The 23,973-nt window shown below is 39.2% G+C and overlaps 2 protein-coding genes, 1 long non-coding RNA gene and 1 other non-coding gene across 4 annotated transcripts; all 4 read left to right on the forward strand.

The window, feature by feature from the left end:
- The first annotated feature begins 1,230 nt into the window (after positions 1 to 1,230).
- LOC108204204 (uncharacterized) lies at positions 1,231 to 3,806 on the forward strand. Its single transcript, XM_017373533.2, has 2 exons — positions 1,231 to 2,853; positions 2,970 to 3,806. Exons 1-2 carry the CDS (start codon positions 1,231 to 1,233, stop codon positions 3,804 to 3,806), a joined length of 2,460 nt encoding a protein of 819 aa, XP_017229022.2.
- A 9,156-nt stretch (positions 3,807 to 12,962) lies between these two features.
- LOC135151784 (small nucleolar RNA R71) lies at positions 12,963 to 13,069 on the forward strand. The gene has a single exon (XR_010290703.1). It is a non-coding gene; the product is annotated as a small nucleolar RNA R71 (small nucleolar RNA).
- A 3,948-nt stretch (positions 13,070 to 17,017) lies between these two features.
- LOC135151626 (uncharacterized) lies at positions 17,018 to 17,469 on the forward strand. Its single transcript, XR_010290351.1, has 3 exons — positions 17,018 to 17,125; positions 17,219 to 17,311; positions 17,383 to 17,469. It is a non-coding gene; the product is annotated as an uncharacterized LOC135151626 (long non-coding RNA).
- Positions 17,470 to 17,530: 61 nt separating this feature from the next.
- Positions 17,531 to 18,423, forward strand: LOC135151463 (uncharacterized). The gene is made up of 2 exons (XM_064089919.1): positions 17,531 to 18,006; positions 18,118 to 18,423. The coding sequence occupies exons 1-2, from the start codon at positions 17,923 to 17,925 to the stop codon at positions 18,421 to 18,423; spliced, it is 390 nt and encodes a 129-aa protein (XP_063945989.1). The 5' UTR covers positions 17,531 to 17,922.
- Positions 18,424 to 23,973: the final 5,550 nt, after the last annotated feature.

Genomic DNA, 23,973 nt, shown 5'->3' on the forward strand with positions numbered 1-23,973 from the left:
GAAGCTACAAGTTGTTTTCAACTTCAAACGAATCTGGAATGAAGCTACAAGTTGTTTCCAACTTCAATCCAGCCAATAATGAAGCAACACTACTAGAAAAAGTAGAATAGACATCGCCTCTTAGACATCGGTTGCTCTATCCGCCGATGTAAAAGGTGTTTCCCACATCGGTTTTTAACGACCGATGTCTTTTGTTGATATAAACATCGGTGTTTTAGTCAAACCGATGTTATAAGTCTGTTTTAAAAAATAAACAAGCGCGCCTTCCCCGGTTTTCCCCCCTTGGCCAAATAATTCATTCCCTCCTAAAACTTCCCCCGTTTTTTTGCCTTAGCAAAATTTCCCACCCCCGCTCTTTTCTTTTCAATGTCCTCTCCTCTCACTCAATAAATTAAAAATAAATATAAATTATAATAAAAAACATAAAATATAAAAACTTAAAACATAAAACATAAAATTCAAAACACAGTCGAGCTCAACTCTCCTCTCACTCTCACCTCTCCTCTCACTCTCACCTCATCACTCTCCTCTCTCGTCACTCTCTCACCTCTCTCACTGCGCTGTGAAGCTGCTCTCTCTCTCTCCAGTCGAGGTTCCAGTCGAAGTCGAAGTTCCAGTCGGGAGTTCAAGTCGTCGTCGGGTTAAAGGGTTAGAGTTTAGAGCTAAGTTGAAGGTTAAAGGGTCGTCGGAGCTCAAGTCGGAGTTCAAGTGGGAGTTTAGAACTAATTTGGAGGTTACAGCTTGAATTGGGTATGTTCTAAACCCTAATTTTAGAATTGGGGGTTTCACTTCGAAACCCTAATTTTTAAATTTGTAATTGGATGAGTGATTCTTCTTATTGTGCATGTTACAGAGCATCTCCTAATTTTTAAATTTCTCATGCTGCAGTTCAGTTGTAATTATATGATGTTGAGCATATTATTGTTGTTAGTAGTAATTTTATCGAGCATATTTTCATGTTTTTATGTTAATCTAAGTTTGAATTGGGTATTGTTGTTATTATGATGTTTTCATTTTTGTTGCTCTAAATTGGGTAACCTGACTAGTACATGTATATTACAATATATATTATATTCTTTAATACTATATAATATATAGTTGCATTTTATGTGTGTGTATATATATATATATATATATATATATATATATGACCATGCTTTTGTGATTGTACGTTGCTTGTTTTAAATATTTGATATGAAAATTAGGTAGGAAATAGGTTATCCTATAGATATGGAGAAAGATTGGATTTCGAAAGAGAGGGATTCGTTGGAGTATGAAGTCGGGGTTGAAAAGTTTTTGATTTGCGCCGAGCAAAACTGTAAAAATCCTAAAAAAATACCTTGCCCCTGCTGCAAATGTGTCAATTTCAAGAAATTTCCGGTAAAAATAATAAGGGTTCATCTTTACGAAAACGGTTTCAGTCTCGGGTATATTGATTGGATTTGGCACGGAGGCAAGGCTGGTATTTCGTCTGCCGGTAGCACACTGCCCCCTCAGGAAGAGGAGTATAATGCAGAAGCATTTCTTACAGCCTTTGAAGCCGCATCGGAAGCGGTTGCTGCATCAGAAGCGGTGGCTGTTGGTGTTTCAGAAGCTGCTGCAGTTTGTGAAGCAGCATATCGTAATCCGGGGGATAATTCGGGGGTTGATGACTACGATAAAGACTCGCATGATTTTAAGAGGTTTGTTGTCGATGCTCAACAACCTTTATTTGAGGGCAGCGACTGCACAAAATTAGATTCAATGTTGAAATTACAGAACTGGAAAGCGAGATATGGTGTTAGTGATAGTGCGTTCAATGATCTGCTCTCGACAGTTGGCTCATTCCTACCTCAGGATAATACATTACCTGTTAACTCATACGAAGCAAAGAAAACTCTTTCGAATTTAGGCCTTGAGTATACAAAATTCCACGCGTGTCCCAATGAATGTGTTCTATACAGGGGTGTATATGAGACTGCTTCGGAGTGTCCAAAGTGCAAGCTTTCGCGCTGGAAGGTGGGTAAGGATGGTAGAGAACGGTATAAAGTCCCGGCAAAAGTTATGTGGTACTTTCCGGTCATTCCAAGATTTAAACGGATGTTTAAATCTTCTTCGACAGCTGAGTTGTTGACATGGCATTCCACCAACCAAAGAATTCAGGATGGACAGATGCGCCATCCTGCCGACTCACCTTCTTGGCGGAATATCGATTACAGGTGGCCTGCCTTCAGAAGTGAGCCAAGAAATCTTCGACTAGCTTTGGCGGCTGATGGTATCAACCCACATAACAATGGGCTGACCAATCGTTATTCTTGTTGGCCGGTAGTATTGGTAACATATAATCTTCCTCCGTGGTTATGTATGAAGAGGAAATTTATGATGTTAACTATATTAGTCTCCGGTCCACATGAACCAGGTAACAACATTGATGTGTTCTTACAACCGTTAGTTGATGATTTGGAAAAGCTTTGGGAAGAAGGTGAACCGAATGTATATGATGCCTTCACAAAATCTTTTTTCACTTTAAGGGCGGCTTTGTTATGGACGATTAATGATTTCCCGGCGTATGGCAATTTGTCTGGCTGTGTCAACAAGGGTTATTTGGGTTGTCCAATGTGTGGTGATGATACCGTTGCTAAGTACTTGCCTTATAGTAGGAAAATATGTTACCAAGGTCATCGTCGGTATTTACCTAGACATCATCCATACAGGAAGAATAAAGTAGCCTTTAACGGTCAACAAGAGTTTGGACAGCCCAGGCCACCTCTTTCTGGACAAGAGGTGTTAGAACAACAAGAAAACATTAAATTTTCTTTTGGAAATGAAGTAAAGAAGTCGAAGAAGGTGGACTGTGCTTGGAAGAATAAGTCAGTATTTTTTGAGTTAGAGAATACTGGAAATTCCATTATGTTCGTCACTGCCTTGATATTATGCACGCGGAGAAAAATGTCTGCGATAGTCTAATTGGGACGTTATTGAATTTAAAGTTCAAGTCCAAAGATAGCGAGGCGTCTCGTCTTGATATGATGGACATGGGGGTTAGGACAGATTTAGCTCCAGAACAAGGAGTCAAAAAAACTTATCTGCCTCCTTCCTGTTTTACTCTAACAAAAGCAGAAAAAAGAAAAGTGTTGAAGTCACTATCATCAATGAAGCTGCCATATGGGCATTCCTCAAACATCAGAAATTGTGTATCCATGGCAGATTTAAAGATATTTGGGATGAAGTCTCATGACTGCCATGTATTTCTTCAACAATTACTCCCTGTAGCTATTCGTTTGGTGCTTCCGAAGAATGTTAGAGTTAGCATAATAAGGCTTTGCTTCTTTTTCAACACTCTGTGCAACAAAATTGTTGACGTGTCAAAACTTGATAAATTGCAAGCCGATGTGGTATTAACCTTATGTGAGCTCGAGAAAATATTCCCCCCCTCTTTTTTCGATATAATGATACATCTAATAGTGCACCTGGTCAGGGAATTACGTTTATGTGGACCGGTTTTCTATAGATGGATGTACCCATTTGAGCGTTTTAATAAAGTGTTGAAAAGTTATGTGCGAAACCGTTATTTTCCGGAAGGCTGTATAGCCGAAGCATACTTGAAAGAAGAATCTGTAGAATTCTGTGCAGAGTTCTCTAGAAATAGTTTCACAACTGCTGGTCTGCCGAAGGACCAAGGCAAACTTTCTGGTCCACTTTCGGCTGCAACAATAAAATCTGTTGAAGAGAAAGAACGAGATGAGGCGCATTTACACGTCCTCTTAAACAACAGTGAAGTGTTTCTGTTCGCAGAAAATCACGCAAGCGTACGTGGTCACAAGTAGTATAGAATTAAATTCAGTTCGTTCCCACAAAGACTAGTGTATTCAAGAATATGCACTTATGCACCAATGTATGGCTATTATTCAATGCTTGGACAAATAACAATTTGGTTGGTTTTATCTAAATTAACTAAATCAAGTCGAATTATAACTAAGAGAATTAAAATCAAATTATTAATGGGAATAAAACATGGAGTTCTAGCTTCATTAACAACTTCATTCAGAATTATGCCTATATTCGATTGTAATGGTTGATAACTAATCAGATAACACGAGACTGATACACGCTAACTGTCGTTATACGTGCATCATACTGCTACACATCCACAATTAAGATAGAAGGTAAACAGACACCAATTATGCTTAGACCCTATATGTCTATAGAATTTGAAAACATAACGGTTGAAGAGCAAGTTATCTATCAAGATTACATAGGGCGATGCAAGATGGGTAAAATCACATCACAAATCATGTTATCGAACACGAACCTATGCTCGCATGGCAAGTTCTAAATCAATATATTCACTGTCGCTTCAATAAAGATTAACAAGCAATCTTAGATGTTAGCTACGCATCCAAGACGAATAAGCACAACCAATACGAGGAAATCAAACCATCACATATGAATAAGGCAATTTAATTACTGAAATCCATCGATAAATCCGCTAAAACCCCATGACAACGATTAGTTCATAATCGAACTACTCATCATCATGGGTTCGAATGTACACATTATACTAGATGTCTAAAACAAATACGAAAGGACTAGAGTAAGAGTTATGAAACAAATCCGAACGAGAATCCACAATCACGCCTACTTCGAAGAATTACAAAGATGAAATTATGAACTAGATCTTCTTTGTAGCCGTCACGTGCTCCTTGGAATGATTCTAGGTTATTAGGCTTCTCCCTTGAGCTTTTGTTTAAGTCCCACAGCGATCGGGCCTTCAAACGGGTCAAGAATAGGCAATTTGGGCTTTTCCTTCCAACAGAATGGGGTGGAGACCCCGTCAGTGGGGTGGAGACCCCGTCAGGGCAGCCCCTAATCTGCTGAAGTGGGGTGGAGACCCCATCAGTGGGGTGGAGACCCCGTCAGGGCAGATTTTTCTTCTTCAGAATGGGGTGGAGACCCCGTAAATGGGGTGGAGACCCCATTTGAGCAGCCCCGAACGATCTTGGAACCTTCCTTCCCTTTTCTCCTTCCTTGCTCGCTCGATCCTTACGCCGTTTCTTTCACCTTTTAGCTTTTAATCCACCCTTTATCCTCCTCCTAGGAAACCTACACAACACCACAAGAACACATCAAAAACACCACATACTTGAGGCCAAATCATCAATTTAAGTCGAAACGAAGGCATTCCAAGTGGATATAAAATCCACTTATCACACCCCCAAACTTAAACCGATGCTTGTCCTCAAGCATAGACACACACACAAACTACTAATGCAATGCATGAATGCAACTATATGCCTACGTCTACTCGAATCATGAAGTGTCATCCGTGTTAACATAGAATCCTCAGAATATGCAACATTCTCAGCATTCATCTCTTTCACACATTAGCCCTGTTCTCTTCCACTACACGTGTGAAGTGCATCGTGTGTGCTAGCATGCTCTCTAGTGAAACAAAACAAAAACTATCAAACTTCAACAGAGTCCTCACTATGAGCCGTTAATCAGAATCAGGCTTAAACACTTCTTTACTAAAGAGTCAACTACAATTTAGGGTCACTAAAGAATTCCTATGCCTCTCCTATTTTTTTTTCTATTTTTTTTTCTTTCTTTTTTTCTTGCTAAGTCTAAGGTTGGGACGCTTCTCAGTGTAAGTGAGTCACGACCGCCATTCGACTTCGCTTATTCTTCTTTTTTTTTTCTTTTTTTTTTTTACTCAAGTATTTCTCCAGTAATCAAGGGTTGTGAAAAGTCACCAAGAAAATGCTTATTCTAATACATTTGCACTTAATACTAGCACAAGTACATGGATCGTCCCTTTCACATGACATTGCATTTTACCCATTGATCTCAAAGGAGTACCTGATAATTTTTTTTATTCTTTTTTTTTTCTCTTTTTTTTTTCTTTTTTTTTAGAAAGGCATATTCATCCCTTAACTTCCTCAAACTTAAGATTTACAAACTCTACGTTCAAAAGGGGAATAATCCTAATTCTACGCCCGACTCAACGTGAAGACTCAAGAAATAAGTTAGTCTAAGTCTTATCTCTAGAACATAAGTGTAATTACAATTTTCACACAAGCAGTTTTCCAAGAAACAAGGCATCACATATGATCGAAACTACTAGCCAAGAAATTATGCACATAACCTCATCATTGGAAATCAACTTAGAAGACTACTATCATGATTCATGCAAATGCAACTATATGAACTACTCAGACCTCCTAAACACAAGCATAAAAAAACGAAACGAAAATGAACTAATATGCACACTAAAATGAACTAATATATATGCAAACAATATGAGATAATATGCTAAACTACATGCAACATGCAACCTATATGCACACATTATATACTATACTAGTCCTTAGATTACCACCCCCAAACTTAAAATCTTCAATGTCCTCATTGAAGGTGATAAAAAGGATCGAATGTACCTAGGAGGAGTCCGAGCGATCGCTCTCCTCGCCCTCATCGGGTGGAGAGTCTGGTGGAGAGTCTGGTGGTGGATAAGGCATGCCAGCCCCGAACACAGGCCACTCAATATCTACTCCTGTAGCTCGAAATGCAGTACCCAAGGCCTGTGTCAAATCCTGAGCGAACTGACGATGAATGTTGTGCATGGTATCCATACGCCGAGTTAGCCTCCTGTACTGTGCATCACTAAGACCCGAATGCCCCCCCGACTGACGAGAAGGTCCTGCTGTATCTGATGGTCCTCGAGGTGCCCGATGAAGACCACCCTCCGAATCATCCACAAAATATCCCAACCCCTTAGGATGGGCTCGACCACCATCCCACTCAGGTAACCTCTCAATAGCAGCATGATCTATAACAGAGCTCGGCATCTGTAGCTGCTCCTCAGCTGACCAACGAACTCCCACAGCAGTGCACAACTTAGTCACTAACGTGGCATGAGGTATGGCCCCGGTAGTACTACCCCTCAGAAAGCGCAGAATGTTTTGGTGGATCACATAAGCATTGTCCACATACTCATCTGTCAGAATCCCAAACAATAGAATAGCCCTATCTACTGTAACCTCATGTGTATGTGTCGACGGCATGATATTGGCACAAATAAACAGGTTCCATGCACGGGCATACCTGTTCATTGCAGAGGCAGGAAAAGATAACCGCTCATTGGTGGAAGGGTTGCGCCTCCACTCCGTATTCGGCATACACAGATAGTAGATAATTCGGTCCAAATCCATGTTCCTCTTGTTCTTCCTCACCCAATCATCTTGAGTTGGCCCCATCTCCTTACCACCAATAACCCGGCGAATCGCCTCTAACGTGTAATCCACTGTTAAACCCCTAACCACAGAAAACCCATTCTGCTCGACCTTTGCATTAGCATAAAACTCCCTCACAATGCTCAATGGCACCGCCGCCGGTGCCTCACAAAAGGACTCCCAACCCCTACTCTGAATCATCTCCACCAACTTCCCATCAGCAGGAGAAGGTAAGAATCCCCTCTCCTTCGCAATTGATTTGCCCATCAATCGAGTGAATTCGGCCTGAGCCTCCGGAGTTGTGAAATTGATAGCACCATACCCCGAACTAGAAGAATCCGTCGATGCGGCTTGAACACTCGAACTCACTGCCCTCCTTGCTCTCTTAGGTGCCATGGATTCAAAATTTTTAAGCTTGGTAGTAAGTTGAGAGAAGTAGGGATTGTGGGTTGTATGTATATAGAAGTGGATGTAGGTTGTATGTATATAGAAGAGATGGATTACAAGAGGGGAGTAATGTGTTTATAATCAAGTAGGTATCTGAAATTAGGGTTTTTAGGAGGTTAGAAATTGGCTGGGGAAAGGATTTGTGGGCTGGTGTTTGTAAAAAAACGAACTGAAAAATTGCATATGAAGGCAGTTTTTTTTTAACATTCTGCAGAAACGGGGCGGGCGCGCCGCCCATGGCGCGGGCGCGCTGTGACAGGCGCGGGCGCGGCCGCGCTGCTTTGGCAGTGTGGATTCTCGTTTTCCTTGGCTTGTTCTGGTGTTTTGGGGCGGGCGCCCCATTCATGGGGTGGAGACCCCATTTCACCAGAATGTTTTTCTCAGCTTTTTTTTTTTTTTTTCTAACGAAACTCGAAAAAGGGCGTGGGTTGCCTCCCACGAAGCGCTTTTTTAACGTCTTTAGCTCGACGTGAAGTCCATGAATTTACACAATAGCAAGAACGATGCTTACCGTCTCGCGATTCACTGTTCCACCGAAATAAGGCTTCAATCTCTGTCCATTCACTTGATTCATTCGGCGATGTCTCAAAGATTTCAATTGCTCCATGTGGAAATACCGACTTAACCGTGAAAGGACCAGACCACCTAGACTTCAACTTACCCGGAAATAGTCTGAGACGAGAGTTATAAAGTAGAACTTGTTGGCCAACGAAGAACTCTTTTTGCACCAACTTCTTATCGTGCCATCTCTTGACCTTTTCCTTGTAAAGCTTGTTATTTTCGTACGCTTGAAGCCTGAACTCGTCGAGTTCATTTATTTGAAGCATTCGTTTCTCACCAGCAGCTGTCATATCAAAATTTAATTTCTTTAAAGCCCAATATGCTTTGTGCTCTAACTCCGCGGGCAAATGACATGCTTTTCCATTGACCAACTGAAAAGGTGACATCCCCAATGGAGTCTTATACGCCGTTCTATAGGCCCATACGGCCTCATCAAGCTTTAACGCCCAATCTTTTCTCGAAGGACTCACAACTTTCTCTAAGATTCTCTTGATTTCACGATTAGATACTTCAGCTTGCCCATTCGTTTGAGGATGATAGGCTGTGGCAACTCTATGATTGATACCAAACCGTTCCATCAGCGCTGTGAACTTGCGATTACAAAAGTGTGATCCTTCATCGCTGATTATGACTCGAGGAGTACCAAAACGAGTGAATATGTTCTTCTGAAGAAAACTGATGACTACCGCAGCGGTGTTGGTTGGTAAAGCTTTGACTTCAACCCATTTAGACACGTAATCCACAGCGAGAAGAATGTAGAGATTATTGCAAGACGAGATAAAGGGTCCCATGAAGTCAATACCCCACACATCAAAGATTTCAACCTCAAGGAGTACATTGAGGGGCATTTCGTCCCTTCTAGAGATATTACCAACCCTTTGACAGCGATCACACTTCAACACAAACTGGTGAGCGTCCTTAAAGAGTGTAGGCCAAAAGAACCCCGCCTGCAGAATACGAGCAGCTGTCTTCTGTCCTCCATAGTGTCCTCCATATGTAGAGTCGTGGTAAGCTTGCAAGATGCCTTCAATCTCACTGTATGGAATGCACCTTCGGATAATCTGATCGGATCCTTGTCGAAACAAGAATGGCTCATCCCAACGATACCACTTCGCCTCATGAAGAAATTTTTTCCTTTGAGCATAAGACAAATCGGGAGGTATGACATTACTCACCAAATAGTTAACTATATCAGCGAACCATGGCTCTTCTTCTTGAATCCCAAATAGCTGTTCATCAGGAAAAGACTCGTTGATCAAGGTGGTGTCTTTGGATGCTCGCGCTTCGTCTTCCAACCGAGAAAGATGATCAGCCACCTGATTTTCAGTGCCCTTTCTATCCTTAATTTCCAACTCGAATTCTTGAAGCAAGAGAACCCAACGAATCAAACGAGGTTTCGAATCTTTCTTCGACACTAAATACCGAATGGCAGCATGATCAGTGTAAACCAACACCTTTGTCCCAAGCAAATAAGACCTGAATTTCTCGAATCCATACACAATAGCCAGCAACTCCTTCTCCGTAGTAGTGTAATTCAGCTGAGCACCATTGAGAGTCTTACTAGAATAGTAAATCACATGGAAGATGTTATTCTTTCTCTGACCAAGCACAGCTCCCACTGCATAGTCACTAGCATCACACATCATCTCGAAAGGCTCATTCCAATCGGGTGCAGTAATAACAGGTGCTGTGGTTAATTTCTTCTTAAGAGTTTCGAACGCAGCCAAGCACTCTTCATCAAATTTGAAGGGCACATCCTTTTCTAACAAGTTGCACAAGGGTTTGGTGATTTTAGAGAAATCCTTGATGAACCGTCGATAGAAACCCGCGTGACCAAGAAAACTCCGAATCCCCTTTACTGAGATTGGTGGAGGAAGATTTTCAATTGTCTCCACCTTAGCTTTGTCTACCTCGAGACCCTTGTTCGAAACTTTATGCCCAAGAATTATGCCTTCTTGAACCATGAAGTGGCATTTTTCCCAATTAAGAACGAGATTAGTTTCCACACATCTTTTTAACACCATCGTCAAGTTGTTCAGGCATTCATCATAAAAAGAACCGAACACAGAAAAGTCATCCATGAACACCTCAACATTGGTACCAATCATCTCGGAGAAAATAGCCATCATGCATCTCTGAAAAGTTGCTGGTGCACCACAAAGTCCAAAAGAAAGACGACGGAAAGCAAATGTGCCGAAAGGGCAAGTGAAAGTGGTCTTCTCCTGATCCTCTGGTGCGATACAAATCTGATTATACCCTGAATACCCATCAAGAAGACAATAGTACTCATGACCGGCCAACCTATCCAGCATCTGATCAATGAAAGGCAACGGAAAGTGATCTTTTCTGGTGGCTTTATTGAGCTTCCGATAGTCCATGCATATTCTCCAACCTGTGACTGTACGAGTCGGAATGAGCTCATTCTTTTCATTAGCTACCACGGTCATGCCTCCTTTCTTAGGCACACACTGAACAGGGCTCACCCAAGAACTATCCGAGATTGGATAAATAATGCCGGCATCAAGCCACTTAAGAATCTCCTTCTTCACCACTTCTTTCATGATTGGATTGAGTCTTCTTTGATGTTCAACAGTGGGTCTACTACCCTCCTCGATCAGAATTTTATGTTGACAATAAGAAGGGCTGATTCCCTTGATATCTGCAATAGTCCATCCAATGGCTGATTTGAACTCCCTAAGAATTCTCAAAAGCTTTTCTTCCTCGATACCTGAAAGGTTAGATGCAATAATTACAGGTAATGTAGAAGCTTCGCCAAGAAAGGCATACCTTAGGTGTTCGGGAAGTTGCTTAAGCTCAAGTTTAGGAGCTTCAACAATAGAGGGTTTCAGTCGTTGATGAGCATCCTTCAATTCCGATAACCCAAGAGATTCGATTGGAGGTTCCATCCTTCTTCTCCAAGGAGAAGCATTCAAGTATTGAAGGTGTTCTTCTTCCTCCTCACCACCGAATTCTGAGTCACCGGATATAACCCTTTCCAAGATGTCGGTTTTCAGCCTGTTATCAATTTCCGAATGAGCTGCAGCTTCGAGCATATCCATTTTAAAGCATTCCTCCTCATCTGATGGAAGTTTAATGGCATTGAACACATTGAAAGTGACCATCTGATCTTGAACTCTCATTGTGAGTTCACCCTTTTGAACATCAATCAAAGTCCGCCCCGTCGCAAGGAATGGTCTCCCCAAGATGATGGGAATCTTCTTATCTTCCTCAAAATCGAGAATGACAAAATCAGCAGGGAAGATTAGCTTATCTACCTTTACCAACACATCTTCAACTATCCCCCTTGGGTATGTAATCGAACGATCAGCCAGTTGCAAAGACATATTAGTTGGTTTCAGCTCCGGAAGACCAAGTTGCAAGAAAATAGACAAGGGCATCAGATTGATGCTAGCTCCCAAATCACATAAACACTTGTCGAATGACAATTGCCCAATAGTACACGGGATTGTGAAGCTTCCCGGATCTTTCAGCTTCGGGGGCAATTTCTGTTGTAACACAGCACTACACTCCTCAGTCAAAGCCACAGTTTCCAACTCCTCGAGTTTAAGTTTTCGAGATAGAATGCCTTTCATGAATTTAGCATAACTCGGCATTTGTTCCAGAGCCTCCGCAAAAGGTATGTTGATTTGTAATTTCTTGAAGACCTCTAGAAATTTTGCGAATTGTTTGTCGAGCTTATGCTTTTGAAGTCTCTTCGGAAAAGGTGGAGGTGGATATACTTGCTTGACTCCAGTATCAGTTTTCGGGATAGACTTTTCGACTGAATCCTTGTTTGCTTCCTCGTTGAATTTAGTCTGGTCAGCTTCAACAACAGTTTTTCCACTATCAGACTCAGATGAGAGTACGGGTGTTTCAACCTGTTGATCACTCTCTTCCTTGTTTCGCTCTGTTGCTGATTCTTTATCCTTCGTAACCTTTCCGGACCTCAAGGTGACAGCCTGTACCTGTTCCTTCACTTCCTTCTTGCCCGGATTGGCCTCAGTATCACTAGGAAGAGTTCCTTGTGGTCTATTATTCAACGCATTAGCAATTTGCCCAATCTGATTCTCCAAAGTTTTGATTGACACCGATTGGCTTTTTACCATTAGTCTTAATTCTTCCAATTCTGATCTTTCGTTGGAAGACTGTCCAGCCACCCCATGATTTTGTTGCTGGAATCCGGGTGGATGGAATTGCTGTCTCGGTGCAAACTGTTGTTGAAAACCAGAAGGGTTAAAAGGTCTAGATCCTTGCTGCTGAAACTGATGCTGTTGTTGTGGCATGTAATTCTGATTATTGCTCCAGCTGAAATTCGGATGATTCCGATTATTAGGATGATAAGTGGCCGGAGCTGGCTGTTGTGACCTCTGAAAGTTGCTCACAAACTGAGCGGATTCGCTCGATATAGCAAACTGATCCGAAGAATGTGCTCCAGCACAGAGCTCGCAGACTGAAGGTGGCTGCTGATTTCCTAGATTTGCCAAAGAATCCACCTTCATAGTAAGAGCCTTAAGCTGAGCAGCTATGGCTGTAGTAGCATCAACATCTAGAATTCCTGCTGCTTTGCCCTGATGAAGACGCTGAGTAGGATTCTGATATTCATTCGCAGCCATCATCTCGATCAACTCATAAGCCTCATCATAGCTCTTAGCCCATAGAGCTCCGCCTGATGCAGCATCGAGCATTGGCCTCGACTGAGGACCCAACCCATTATAAAAGCAATTAATAACCATCCAATCAGGCATCCCATGCTGTGGGCACTTCCGAAGCATCTCCTTGTAGCGTTCCCAAGCTTCACATAAAGTTTCGCCAGACAACTGAGAGAATTGAGTGATAGCATTCCTGATTGCAGCGGTTTTAGCCATAGGGAAGAACTTAGTAAGAAATTTCTGAGCCAGATCCTCCCATGTCGTAATAGATCCTGCAGGAAGAGAATGCAACCATCCTTTAGCTTTATCCCTCAGAGAAAATGGGAACAACCTCAATCTGATGGCATCGTCCGTAACACCATTGAACTTGAAAGTGTCGCAGATCTCAATGAAGTCCCGAATATGAGTATTAGGATCCTCAGTCGGAGAACCCCCAAACTGCACTGAGTTCTGTACCATCTGAATAGTGCTCGGTTTGATCTCGAAAGTGTTGGCCTGAATTGCTGGCCTGACAATGCTCGATTGAATGTCATTGATTTTAGGCTCAGAGAAAGCCTTCAGAGCCTTAGGAATATTCACAGCTGGTGGTTGATCAACCATCGTATCAATCTCTATCGTTTCTTCCTTAATTAATGCTTCCTTACGAGCCTGAGAACGTATTCGCATACACGTCCCTCAAGTACCTGAAACACACACAACGAACTAAATTAAGAAAAGAATCCAAGTCACTGAACTCTAACGACCACTAATGGCAAGCACATAAACTAAAGTAAACACCGAGTCCCCGGCAGCGGCGCCAAAAACTTGTTCGCACAAAATCACGCAAGCGTACGTGGTCACAAGTAGTATAGAATTAAATTCAGTTCGTTCCCACAAAGACTAGTGTATTCAAGAATATGCACTTATGCACCAATGTATGGCTATTATTCAATGCTTGGACAAATAACAATTTGGTTGGTTTTATCTAAATTAACTAAATCAAGTCGAATTATAACTAAGAGAATTAAAATCAAATTATTAATGGGAATAAAACATGGAGTTCTAGCTTCATTAACCACTTCATTCAGAATTATGCCTATATTCGATTGTAATGGTTGATAACTAATCAGATAACACGAGACTGATACACGCTAACTGTCGTTATACGTGCATCATACTGCTACACATCCACAATTAAGATAGAAGGTAAACAGACACCAATTATGCTTAGACCCTATATGTCTATAGAATTTGAAAACATAACGGTTGAAGAGCAAGTTATCTATCAAGATTACATAGGGCGATGCAAGATGGGTAAAATCACATCACAAATCATGTTATCGAACACGAACCTATGCTCGCATGGCAAGTTCTAAATCAATATATTCATTGTCGCTTCAATAAAGATTAACAAGCAATCTTAGATGTTAGCTACGCATCCAAGACGAATAAGCACAACCAATACGAGGAAATCAAACCATCACATATGAATAAGGCAATTTAATTACTGAAATCCATCGATAAATCCGCTAAAACCCCATGATAACGATTAGTTCATAATCGAACTACTCATCATCATGGGTTCGAATGTACACATTATACTAGATGTCTAAAACAAATACGAAAGGACTAGAGTAAGAGTTATGAAACAAATCCGAACGAGAATCCACAATCACGCCTACTTCGAAGAATTACAAAGATGAAATTATGAACTAGATCTTCTTTGTAGCCGTCACGTGCTCCTTGGAATGATTCTAGGTTATTAGGCTTCTCCCTTGAGCTGTTGTTTAAGTCCCACAGCGATCGGGCCTTCAAACGGGTCAAGAATAGGCAATTTGGGCTTTTCCTTCCAACAGAATGGGGTGGAGACCCCGTCAGTGGGGTGGAGACCCCGTCAGTGGGGTGGAGACCCCGTCAGGGCAGCCCCTAATCTGCTGAAGTGGGGTGGAGACCCCATCAGCGGGGTGGAGACCCCGTCAGGGCAGATTTTTCTTCTTCAGAATGGGGTGGAGACCCCGTAAATGGGGTGGAGACCCCATTTGAGCAGCCCCGAACGATCTTGGAACCTTCCTTCCCTTTTCTCCTTCCTTGCTCGCTCGATCCTTACGCCGTTTCTTTCACCTTTTAGCCTTTAATCCACCCTTTATCCTCCTCCTAGGAAACCTACACAACACCACAAGAACACATCAAAAACACCACATACTTGAGGCCAAATCATCAATTTAAGTCGAAAAGAAGGCATTCCAAGTGGATATAAAATCCACTTATCAGTTTCCATATATTAAGTAAGCCACTTTTCTTTTTCTTTTCTTGATTTATTCTGTAAGAATTGAAGCATTATTTTAGTTTGTAACTAACTAATTTATGCATTTTCGAAGGATGCATAAGGAGTTGCTTGAAAAACTTTATGAGGGAAAGAAAAAGTCCATTCAGTGGATGATTGGGGAGCATAATAGGTTGTTTGCTGATTGGTTTCAGAACAAAGCTATTACTGAATTAAATGAGAAAGTCGAAGGTGTTTCAGAAACGATAAGGTGGCTAGCAGGCAAACCATCATTTAATGTTTTAACTTTTGATGGGTATTTAGTTGATGGGATCCGATACTTCACAGAGGAACGAGACAATGCTAGGGTTGTTCAAAATAGTGGAGTCTCTTTAGTTGCTAAAACTGTCCAAGTTTCGAGTGCTAAGGATTTAAATCCCGTAGAAAGTGATATGACATTTTATGGGAGGATTCAAGATATTTGGGAACTAGATTACCACTCATTTAAAGCCCCGTTGTTCTTGTGCAAATGGGCTGACTGTGACAGAGGCGTCAAGGCTGACGAACTTGGCTTCACACTTGTGGACCTTAGTCGACAAGGCCACAAGAATGACAAATATGTGTCTGTGCATCAAGTGAAACAAGTTTTCTACGTGGAAGATCCCGTTGATTCTAAATGGTCAGTCGTATTGACCTCAACAAACAGAGATTATCACGAGATCTACAATGATGATGATCTTGGAGATACGATCTTGGAGAACCCCCCATTCTGCTCTAACATCCCCATAGTTGATCTTGGTGTTGATGACGACGAAGAGTCTAATGCTGGCAATAAAAGAAAGGATGGCGAGGGAATCTGGCTGAAGAAGTGATTAGAGGCTTAAAATTCCTGAAGAAGTTTATTTATCAGCTTTTAAGTCTAGAAATATCTTTATTCAAAAATATATTTCTCAGCTACTTTTGATTGTTGCAAAATTGTTATGGATTGTTATGAACCTGTTGTGGTAGACTTGGAGTTTTATTATTGCCTGTTATGGATTGTTATGAACTTGTTATGAAATTGTTATGGATTGTTATGAATTTTGCAATATATTCCATAAATATAAAACTGAATCTTTTTGTGTGGCAATAGTATTGTCTTAAATTATGTGTAGTCATTGGTAATTGTATCTCTTATTCCTACTCCATTTGGTTAATTGTATCTCTTTTCACTGTTTATAGCCTTATTTCTATTTATTTTGATTGTATCTCTTGTATATTCCTACTCCATGTGGTGAATGCAGGAAATATGGTAAAGAAAGAGAAAAGAGCTAAAGAACAGTCTAAAGAATCCTTGGATGAGAATAAGCACATAAATGAATCCCCAGCTCTCCTGGAAGAGAATCCAGGAATACCAGAGCCTGACCCCGTTACTCCAGCGGACACCATTGTTTCCCGCCAGACGGCTCCACAACCCACAGAAAGTAGTACACAATCTAAAAAAAGGTCATCTGGAGCAGCACGAGGTGTTTGTGCTATGCACAAAGTGGTGATGAAGAAAGCGAAGGGAGAGAAATTGAATTTACGGTTCAATCAAGTTGCAGTTCTAGTTGGAGACGAACGGCACAAACTGCAGTCCTATATAGGCATGCTAGCAAGGACAATGGTGCCAATCGACATTCCAAGTTGGCCAAAGGTTGACCCTGAATTAAAAGAGAAAATATGGAATGATCTTGAGGTACGTCAGTTACAATTTGTACTGTCATGGTTTTTATTTATAGAATTTGTATTGTCCGAACTTGTTAAATTTGTGCTTCAGGATACATTCGAGCTGATTCTTGAAAGTCGGAAGAGGATTCTACAGTCGGCAGGCGCAAAATGGAGAAATTTCAAGGCTAAATTGACAGCGGAATATGTGCTGCCTTATATATGTTGGACAGAAGAAGAAGCTACAGAAGCCACCAAAACAATATGCTTTTGTCGGTAAGAAAGCATGGAGACGATTCGTTGCAGTTAGAGTCACAAAAGATTGGCAGGTGTGCTTTACTTGTTACTAAAAATTTGTTTGTATTACTTGTTAGTAAAATTGCATTACTTGTTAGTAAGTAACAAGATATGTTTGTATACAGGAAGAGAATAGAAAACAGAGTGAGAGAGTGGGAAAACGGAAATATCCACACCGAGTGTCAAGAAAAGGATACATCGGATTGGAAGAAGAAGAAGTAAGAGTCTTATCATTTAAATTATAGTTTTCACATTTCTATTTGTATGAACGTGTTACTTTTTTTTATAGATACGGTCAGGGAGGTTGGAGCCTGCTGAAAGGCCAGATAGGGCAATTATGTGGAAAAATGCCCGTAAGCCAAATGATGGGAATATTAGCCCAAAACTGAAAAAGAAAATTCAACAAATTGTAAGACTTCTAATTTTCTACTTCTTTCATTTTCAATATCATGCCTAATTAATTTCATTTTTTTAACAGGATTCGTTACTCGAAAAGCATCAAAATGGTGAATTCAAGCCGGATGGAACTAAGGATGTGCTCACCACTGTATTGGAAACTCCCGAGCATGCGGGAAGGGTTCGTGGGGTTGGAAACTTTATACCTCCAACTGTGTACTTCGACTTGCCGAAAAAGTCGAGGAATCACATTACCAAAGAGCAATTTCATAATCTTGAGTTGCAAATTGCTGAGTTGAAAGCTTTGATTGCTGGGGGCAATTATCAAAATTCACCAATTCATCAAAATTCCGAGAAAGCAAGTTGTCCAGGGGCGGTGAAAGAACAAGAACAAGAACAAAAGACCAGAAAGCAACCTGTTGCAAAAAAACTGATGGCAGATGAATTGATGACCGATGAGGATAAAGAGTGTGCTGATTTGGTTATTATTCCTCCTCCTGGTCCTCCGGAACAAAAGGTATACAGTTACAGTGTTTACTTGATTCATTTGTTTGATAATGTCGAATATAATTAAATTTTTTGTAACGGTAATGTAATGTGTCTATTTTGATGTATAATTTTAAACTAGGGTCCTCGCAAATGTGAACTGGCAGTGGACAACATCGATAATAAGGTAGCTTTTGGTGTTGTTTTTGATGAGGAAGATGGATTGAGTACATCGATTCATGGAGTGCCTCTACAACCAGGATTTGTTCGTGTTAGTGTGGACGGAAGCATTCAGGACGATGCTTTGGTGCCTGTTCCTGTAATTGGTGAGATAGAAACCGTCCACCAAGCCATCGGTTCTCATTTAGCATGGCCCAAAGACATGATCAGCTACATCTCCAGTACTGGATCGGAGGTATATAATTTAAATAAACAGTTTAAATTTTGAGGTATATATTATAATATACATGTACTAGTTCTGAGGTATATATTATAATATACATGTAATATTATGTTTGTTTTCAAATTCGCACTTTAGTAATAATATTATATTTGTAATATTATATTTGTTTTCAAATTTGCACTTTAGTAATAATACGACTTCTATGCTTAAATGTTTATTTACAGAAAATTAAAAAGGTGCGGAAGATGACTGAGGTGGAGAGAGTGCATAAAACATTTAATTCTGTGAAGCCAAAGGACAGTGTGCCTCCTCGTTTTAGGGTGTTGTACAAATTTGCATCGACAGTCATGAAGGAAAGTGGAAACTCAATACCGGTTCCATGTGATTTTGAAATTTTTGGAATTGAACGAACGATTTATCTACTTGAAGAGAATGTACTTGCATTGCTAGAGTTTAGAATGATTGGACAGTCTGCTATATCAACATACATGGCGTAAGCTTCTTTTTTATATTCTTTTCGAATCTGGTCTAATTTAATATAGTAATGATATTTTCTTCACCAAATGTAATTTTTTGTTTGTATTTTTAGGTATTTGTATTCATTGTTTCGGGATACGCCGAGTAGAGATTTGTCAGCGATGTTTTCTTTTCTTCATCCGTCCACGTACAAGCTCAATGATGAATTTAATGATTATGTTGTGCAAAGGCTGAAAGACGGAGTTCTTCGCATGAACTTTTTGCCTTTTAACTACAAGTACGTCTCTTTTTTATGCGTCCTGTTTTACAATATTGTATCGCCTTGATTAGTCATATATATAGTTGTTGGTAAATTAATTATAATATTAGATATTATAATGAAAACAGTTTAAATTCTCACTTTAGTTTATATATAATGAAAACAGTTTGCATTGGATATTGTTTGTGTTTTGGGAGTCAGAAATTTTCATCCTTAATCCATTGCCTCATTATCCACATCCCCAGGACCTTGAAAAGGCTTTAATGCGGTAATTTTTTACTTCAATTTATAATAATATATATAATGTAATGGGTAATTTCTTGATTTGACATTGTATTTTGTAATTATACATTTTACAGAGCAGTGAGATCTTTTAATGCCCAGGAAGGACGGGTAAACAAGAATCCCAAAGTTAAAAACGTTCTAGTGAGTATTTATTTGATTTGTTATTTTTCATTTTTTGTGAAATGTCTAGTGTCATTAAAAAAATTTTGGAATGTATAGGGCTGACCTAAACAACCAGGCGGTACAGAATGTGGATATGTGGTCATGCGTTATATGAAAGATTTAGTTGCGGACGAGGAGATGAAGCTGCTAGACAAGGTTTATAAGTTTTTCAGTACTCAAGTATATAAAGGGCAGCAGTATTTAATCTTTTACAGTACTCAATTTTGTAGTATATAAGTTTTTCAGTTGGTTAAGGAATGACATAGGTTTATTTGTGTTCTAGTGGGCTTTAAAGAGTCGCAAGACTTATACAAGGGAGGAGCTTGACGTCGTTCGCTATGAGAAGCTTGATTATATCCAATCCATCATGTAGCTGCTGGTGACCGGTAGTACTTGTCTTGCAATCTAAAAACAGCTCTATATATTTCGCTTGAATGTTTTCGGATATCGTAGCTAGCTAGCTAGTACAGTTAGAACTTAAAAATCATGAATGAATTAATGTCAAGTAGTAGTAGTAGTTGATGTTTGATGGTTTAGTATACTGTTGGGATATATTGGTGTTATTGATTTTTGGATGCTATGGTGGATGTTAATTTGGATGCTGGTGGATGTTTGGATGTGTAGTAGAAGTTGGTTAGGAGAATGACAATTGGTATATATATTTGGAGATTGTTTGGATGTTAATTTGGTTGTTTGATTTGTAGTATTTTGGTTTTGGTAATTTTTTGGCAGCTCTGTTTTTAAAATTTGCATAAAAAAGCAGGTTATCAGACATCATTTCTTACAAAGCAACCGATTTTGGTTGTTTGATTTGTAGTATTTTGGTTTTGGTAATTTTTTGGCAGCTCTGTTTTTAAAATTTGCATAAAAAAAGCAGGTTATCAGACATCATTTCTTACAAAGCAACCGATTTTAAAAGCAGATAAATCCGACATCATGTTTTAAAAAGCAACCGATTTTAAAAGCAGGTAATCAACATCAGTGCAACCCATTTTACACAACGGCGTATAAAAAGGAAATGATGTTATTAATTTGATAGACATCAGTGCATTCTACTTAGCCATCAGTTCCAGGTCAAGATACAATGTTAAAGGATCTACTAACATCGGTTTATTTCTTAAATCGATGTGAGATATGTTAGTAACATCAGTTTACTATGCAAATGGAAGATTTTTGCTTGTCTTGCATATCTTTAAATTGATAAAAAGATCATATTATAATAATATATAAATAATAGATGTGCATTAGAAATTTAACATCAAGAGATATATATCAGTTTCCAACTGAAAAAACGATGTCATTGTCATCTTTTACATCAGTTTAAAATCGATGTTAAATGGGGTGACCTTTAACATCGCCCACAAAGACATCGTTTTTTGGTTTTCATAGACATCGGTGTTTAACCGATATTTATTGACGTTTTTCTAGTAGTGCAAAAAGTTATTTCCAGGCTCAAACGAGTCAAGAATGAAACTAAAAGTTGATTCTAATTTTAAACAACCGAAACTGAAGCTACAAGTTGTTTTCAACTTCAAACGAGTCTGGAATGAAACTACAAGTTGTTTCCAACTTCAATCTAGCCAATAATGAAGCAACAAGTTGTTTACATGCTTAAACGAGTCAAGAATGAAACTAAAGGTTGATTTTAATTTTAAACAACCGAAAATGAAGCTACGAGTTGTTTTCAACTTCAAACGAGTCTGGAATGAAGCTACAAGTTGTTTCCAACTTCAATCTAGCCAATAATGAAGCAACAAGTTGTTTCCCGGCTCAAACGAGTCAAGAATGAAACTACAAGTTGATTCTAATTTTAAACAACCGAAAATGAAGCTACAAGTTGTTTTCAACTTCAAACGAATCTGGAATGAAGCTACAAGTTGTTTCCAACTTCAATCTAGCCAATAATGAAGCAAAAAGTTATTTTCAGGCTCAAACGAGTCAAGAATGAAACTAAAAGTTGATTCTAATTTTAAACAACCGAAAATGAATCAACAAGTTGTTTTCAACTTCAAACGAGTATGGAATGAAGTTACAAGTAGTTTCCAGCTTCAATCTAGCCAATAATGAAGCAACAAGTTGTTTCCGGTCTCAAACGAGTCAAGAATGAAACTACAAGTTGATTCTAACCGAAAATGAATCTACAAGTTGTTTTCAACTTCAAACGAATCTAGACTGAAGCTACAAGTTGTTTCCAACTTCAATCTAGCCAATAATGAAGCAACAAGTTGTTTACATGCTTAAACGAGTCAAGAGAGAAACTACAAGTTGATTCTAATTTTAAACAACCGAAAATGAAGCTACAAGTTGTTTTCAACTTCAAACGAGTCTGGAATGAAGCTACAAGTTGTTTCCAACTTCAATCTAGCCAATAATGAAGCAAAAAGTTATTTCCAGGCTCAAACGAGTCAAGAATGAAACTAAAAGTTGATTCTAATTTTAAACAACCGAAAATGAATCAACAAGTTGTTTTCAACTTCAAACGAGTATGGAATGAAGTTACAAGTAGTTTCCAGCTTCAATCTAGCCAATAATGAAGCAACAAGTTGTTTCCGGTCTCAAACGAGTCAAGAATGAAACTACAAGTTGATTCTAACCGAAAATGAATCTACAAGTTGTTTTCAACTTCAAACGAATCTAGACTGAAGCTACAAGTTGTTTCCAACTTCAATCTAGCCAATAATGAAGCAACAAGTTGTTTACATGCCTAAACGAGTCAAGAATGAAACTAAAAGTTGAATCTAATTTTAAACAAACCGAAAATGAAGCTACAAGTTGTTTTCTACTTCAAACGAGTCAGGAATGAAGCTACAAGTTGTTTCCAACTTCAATCTAGCCAATAATGAAGCAACAAGTTGTTTTCCGGGCTCCAACGAGTCAAGAATGAAACTACAAGTTGATTTTAATTTCAACAACCGAAAATGAAGCTACAAGATGTTTTCCACTTCAAACGAGTCTGGAATGAAGCTACAAGTTGTTTCCAACTTCAATCTAGCCAATAATGAAGCAAAAAGTTATTTCCAGGCTCAAACGAGTCAAGAATGAAACTAAAAGTTGATTCTAATTTTAAACAACCGAAAATGAATCTACAAGTTGTTTGCAACTTCAAACGAGTTTGGAATGAAGCTACAAGTTGTTTACAACTTCAATCTAGCCAATAATGAAGCAACAAGTTGTTTCCGGGCTCAAACGAGTCAAGAATGAAACTACAAGTTGATTTTAATTTAAACAACCGAAAATGAAGCTACAAGTTGTTTTCAACTTCAAACGAGTCTGGAATAAAGCTACAAGTTGTTTCCAACTTCAATCTAGCCAATAATGAAGCAACAAGTTGTTTCCAGGCTCAAATGAGTCAAGAATGAAACTACAAGTTGATTCTAATTTTAAACAAACGAAACTGAAGCTACAAGTTGTTTTCAACTTCAAACGAGTCTGGAGTGAAGCTAAAAGTTGTTTCCAACTTCAATCTAGCCAATAATGAAGCAACAAGTTGTTTACATGCTTAAACGAGTCAAGAATGAAACTAAAAGTTGATTTTAATTTTAAACAACCGAAAATGAAGCTACAAGTTGTTTTCAACTTCAAACGAGTCTGGAATGAAGCTACAAGTTGTTTCCAACTTCAATCTAGCCAATAATGAAGCAACAAGTTGTTTCCAAGCTCAAACGAGTCAAGAATGAAACTAAAAGTTGATTCTAATTTTAAACAACCGAAAATGAATCAACAAGTTGTTTTCAACTTCAAACTAATATGGAATGAAGTTACAAGTAGTTTCCAGCTTCAATCTAGCCAATAATGAAGCAACAAGTTGTTTCCGGTCTCAAACGAGTCAAGAATGAAACTACAAGTTGATTCTAACCGAAAATGAATCTACAAGTTGTTTTCAACTTCAAACGAATCTAGACTGAAGCTACAAGTTGTTTCCAACTTCAATCTAGCCAATAATGAAGCAACAAGTTGTTTACATGCCTAAACGAGTCAAGAATGAAACTAAAAGTTGAATCTAATTTTAAACAACCGAAAATGAAGCTACAAGTTGTTTTCAACTTCAAACGAGTCAGGAATGAAGCTACAAGTTGTTTCCAACTTCAATCTAGCCAATAATGAAGCAACAAGTTGTTTTCCGGGCTCCAACGAGTCAAGAATGAAACTACAAGTTGATTTTAATTTCAACAACCGAAAATGAAGCTACAAGATGTTTTCGACTTCAAACGAGCCTGGAATGAAGCTACAAGTTGTTTCCAACTTCAATCTAGCCAATAATGAAGCAACAAGTTGTTTACATGCTTAAACGAGTCAAGAGGGAAACTACAAGTTGATTCTAATTTTAAACAACCGAAAATGAAGCTACAAGTTGTTTTCAACTTCAAACGAGTCTGGAATGAAGCTACAAGTTGTTTCCAACTTCAATCTAG

Source organism: Daucus carota, chromosome 3, assembly GCF_001625215.2.
Source record: "Daucus carota subsp. sativus chromosome 3, DH1 v3.0, whole genome shotgun sequence".
Taxonomy (NCBI): domain Eukaryota; kingdom Viridiplantae; phylum Streptophyta; class Magnoliopsida; order Apiales; family Apiaceae; genus Daucus; species Daucus carota.

What these genes read in the sequence shown, in the direction of transcription:
- LOC108204204 (XM_017373533.2), top strand. Translation starts at nt 1,231, where the DNA reads ATGGAGAAAGATTGGATTTCGAAAGAGAGGGATTCGTTGGAGTATGAA. An exon ending in GTGCTTGGAAGAATAAGTCA is followed by an intron (nt 2,854 to 2,969) that starts GTATTTTTTGAG and finishes TTGAATTTAAAG; the next exon opens with TTCAAGTCCAAAGATAGCGA.
- LOC135151463 (XM_064089919.1), top strand. Translation starts at nt 17,923, where the DNA reads ATGGCAGATGAATTGATGACCGATGAGGATAAAGAGTGTGCTGATTTG. An exon ending in CTGGTCCTCCGGAACAAAAG is followed by an intron (nt 18,007 to 18,117) that starts GTATACAGTTAC and finishes ATTTTAAACTAG; the next exon opens with GGTCCTCGCAAATGTGAACT.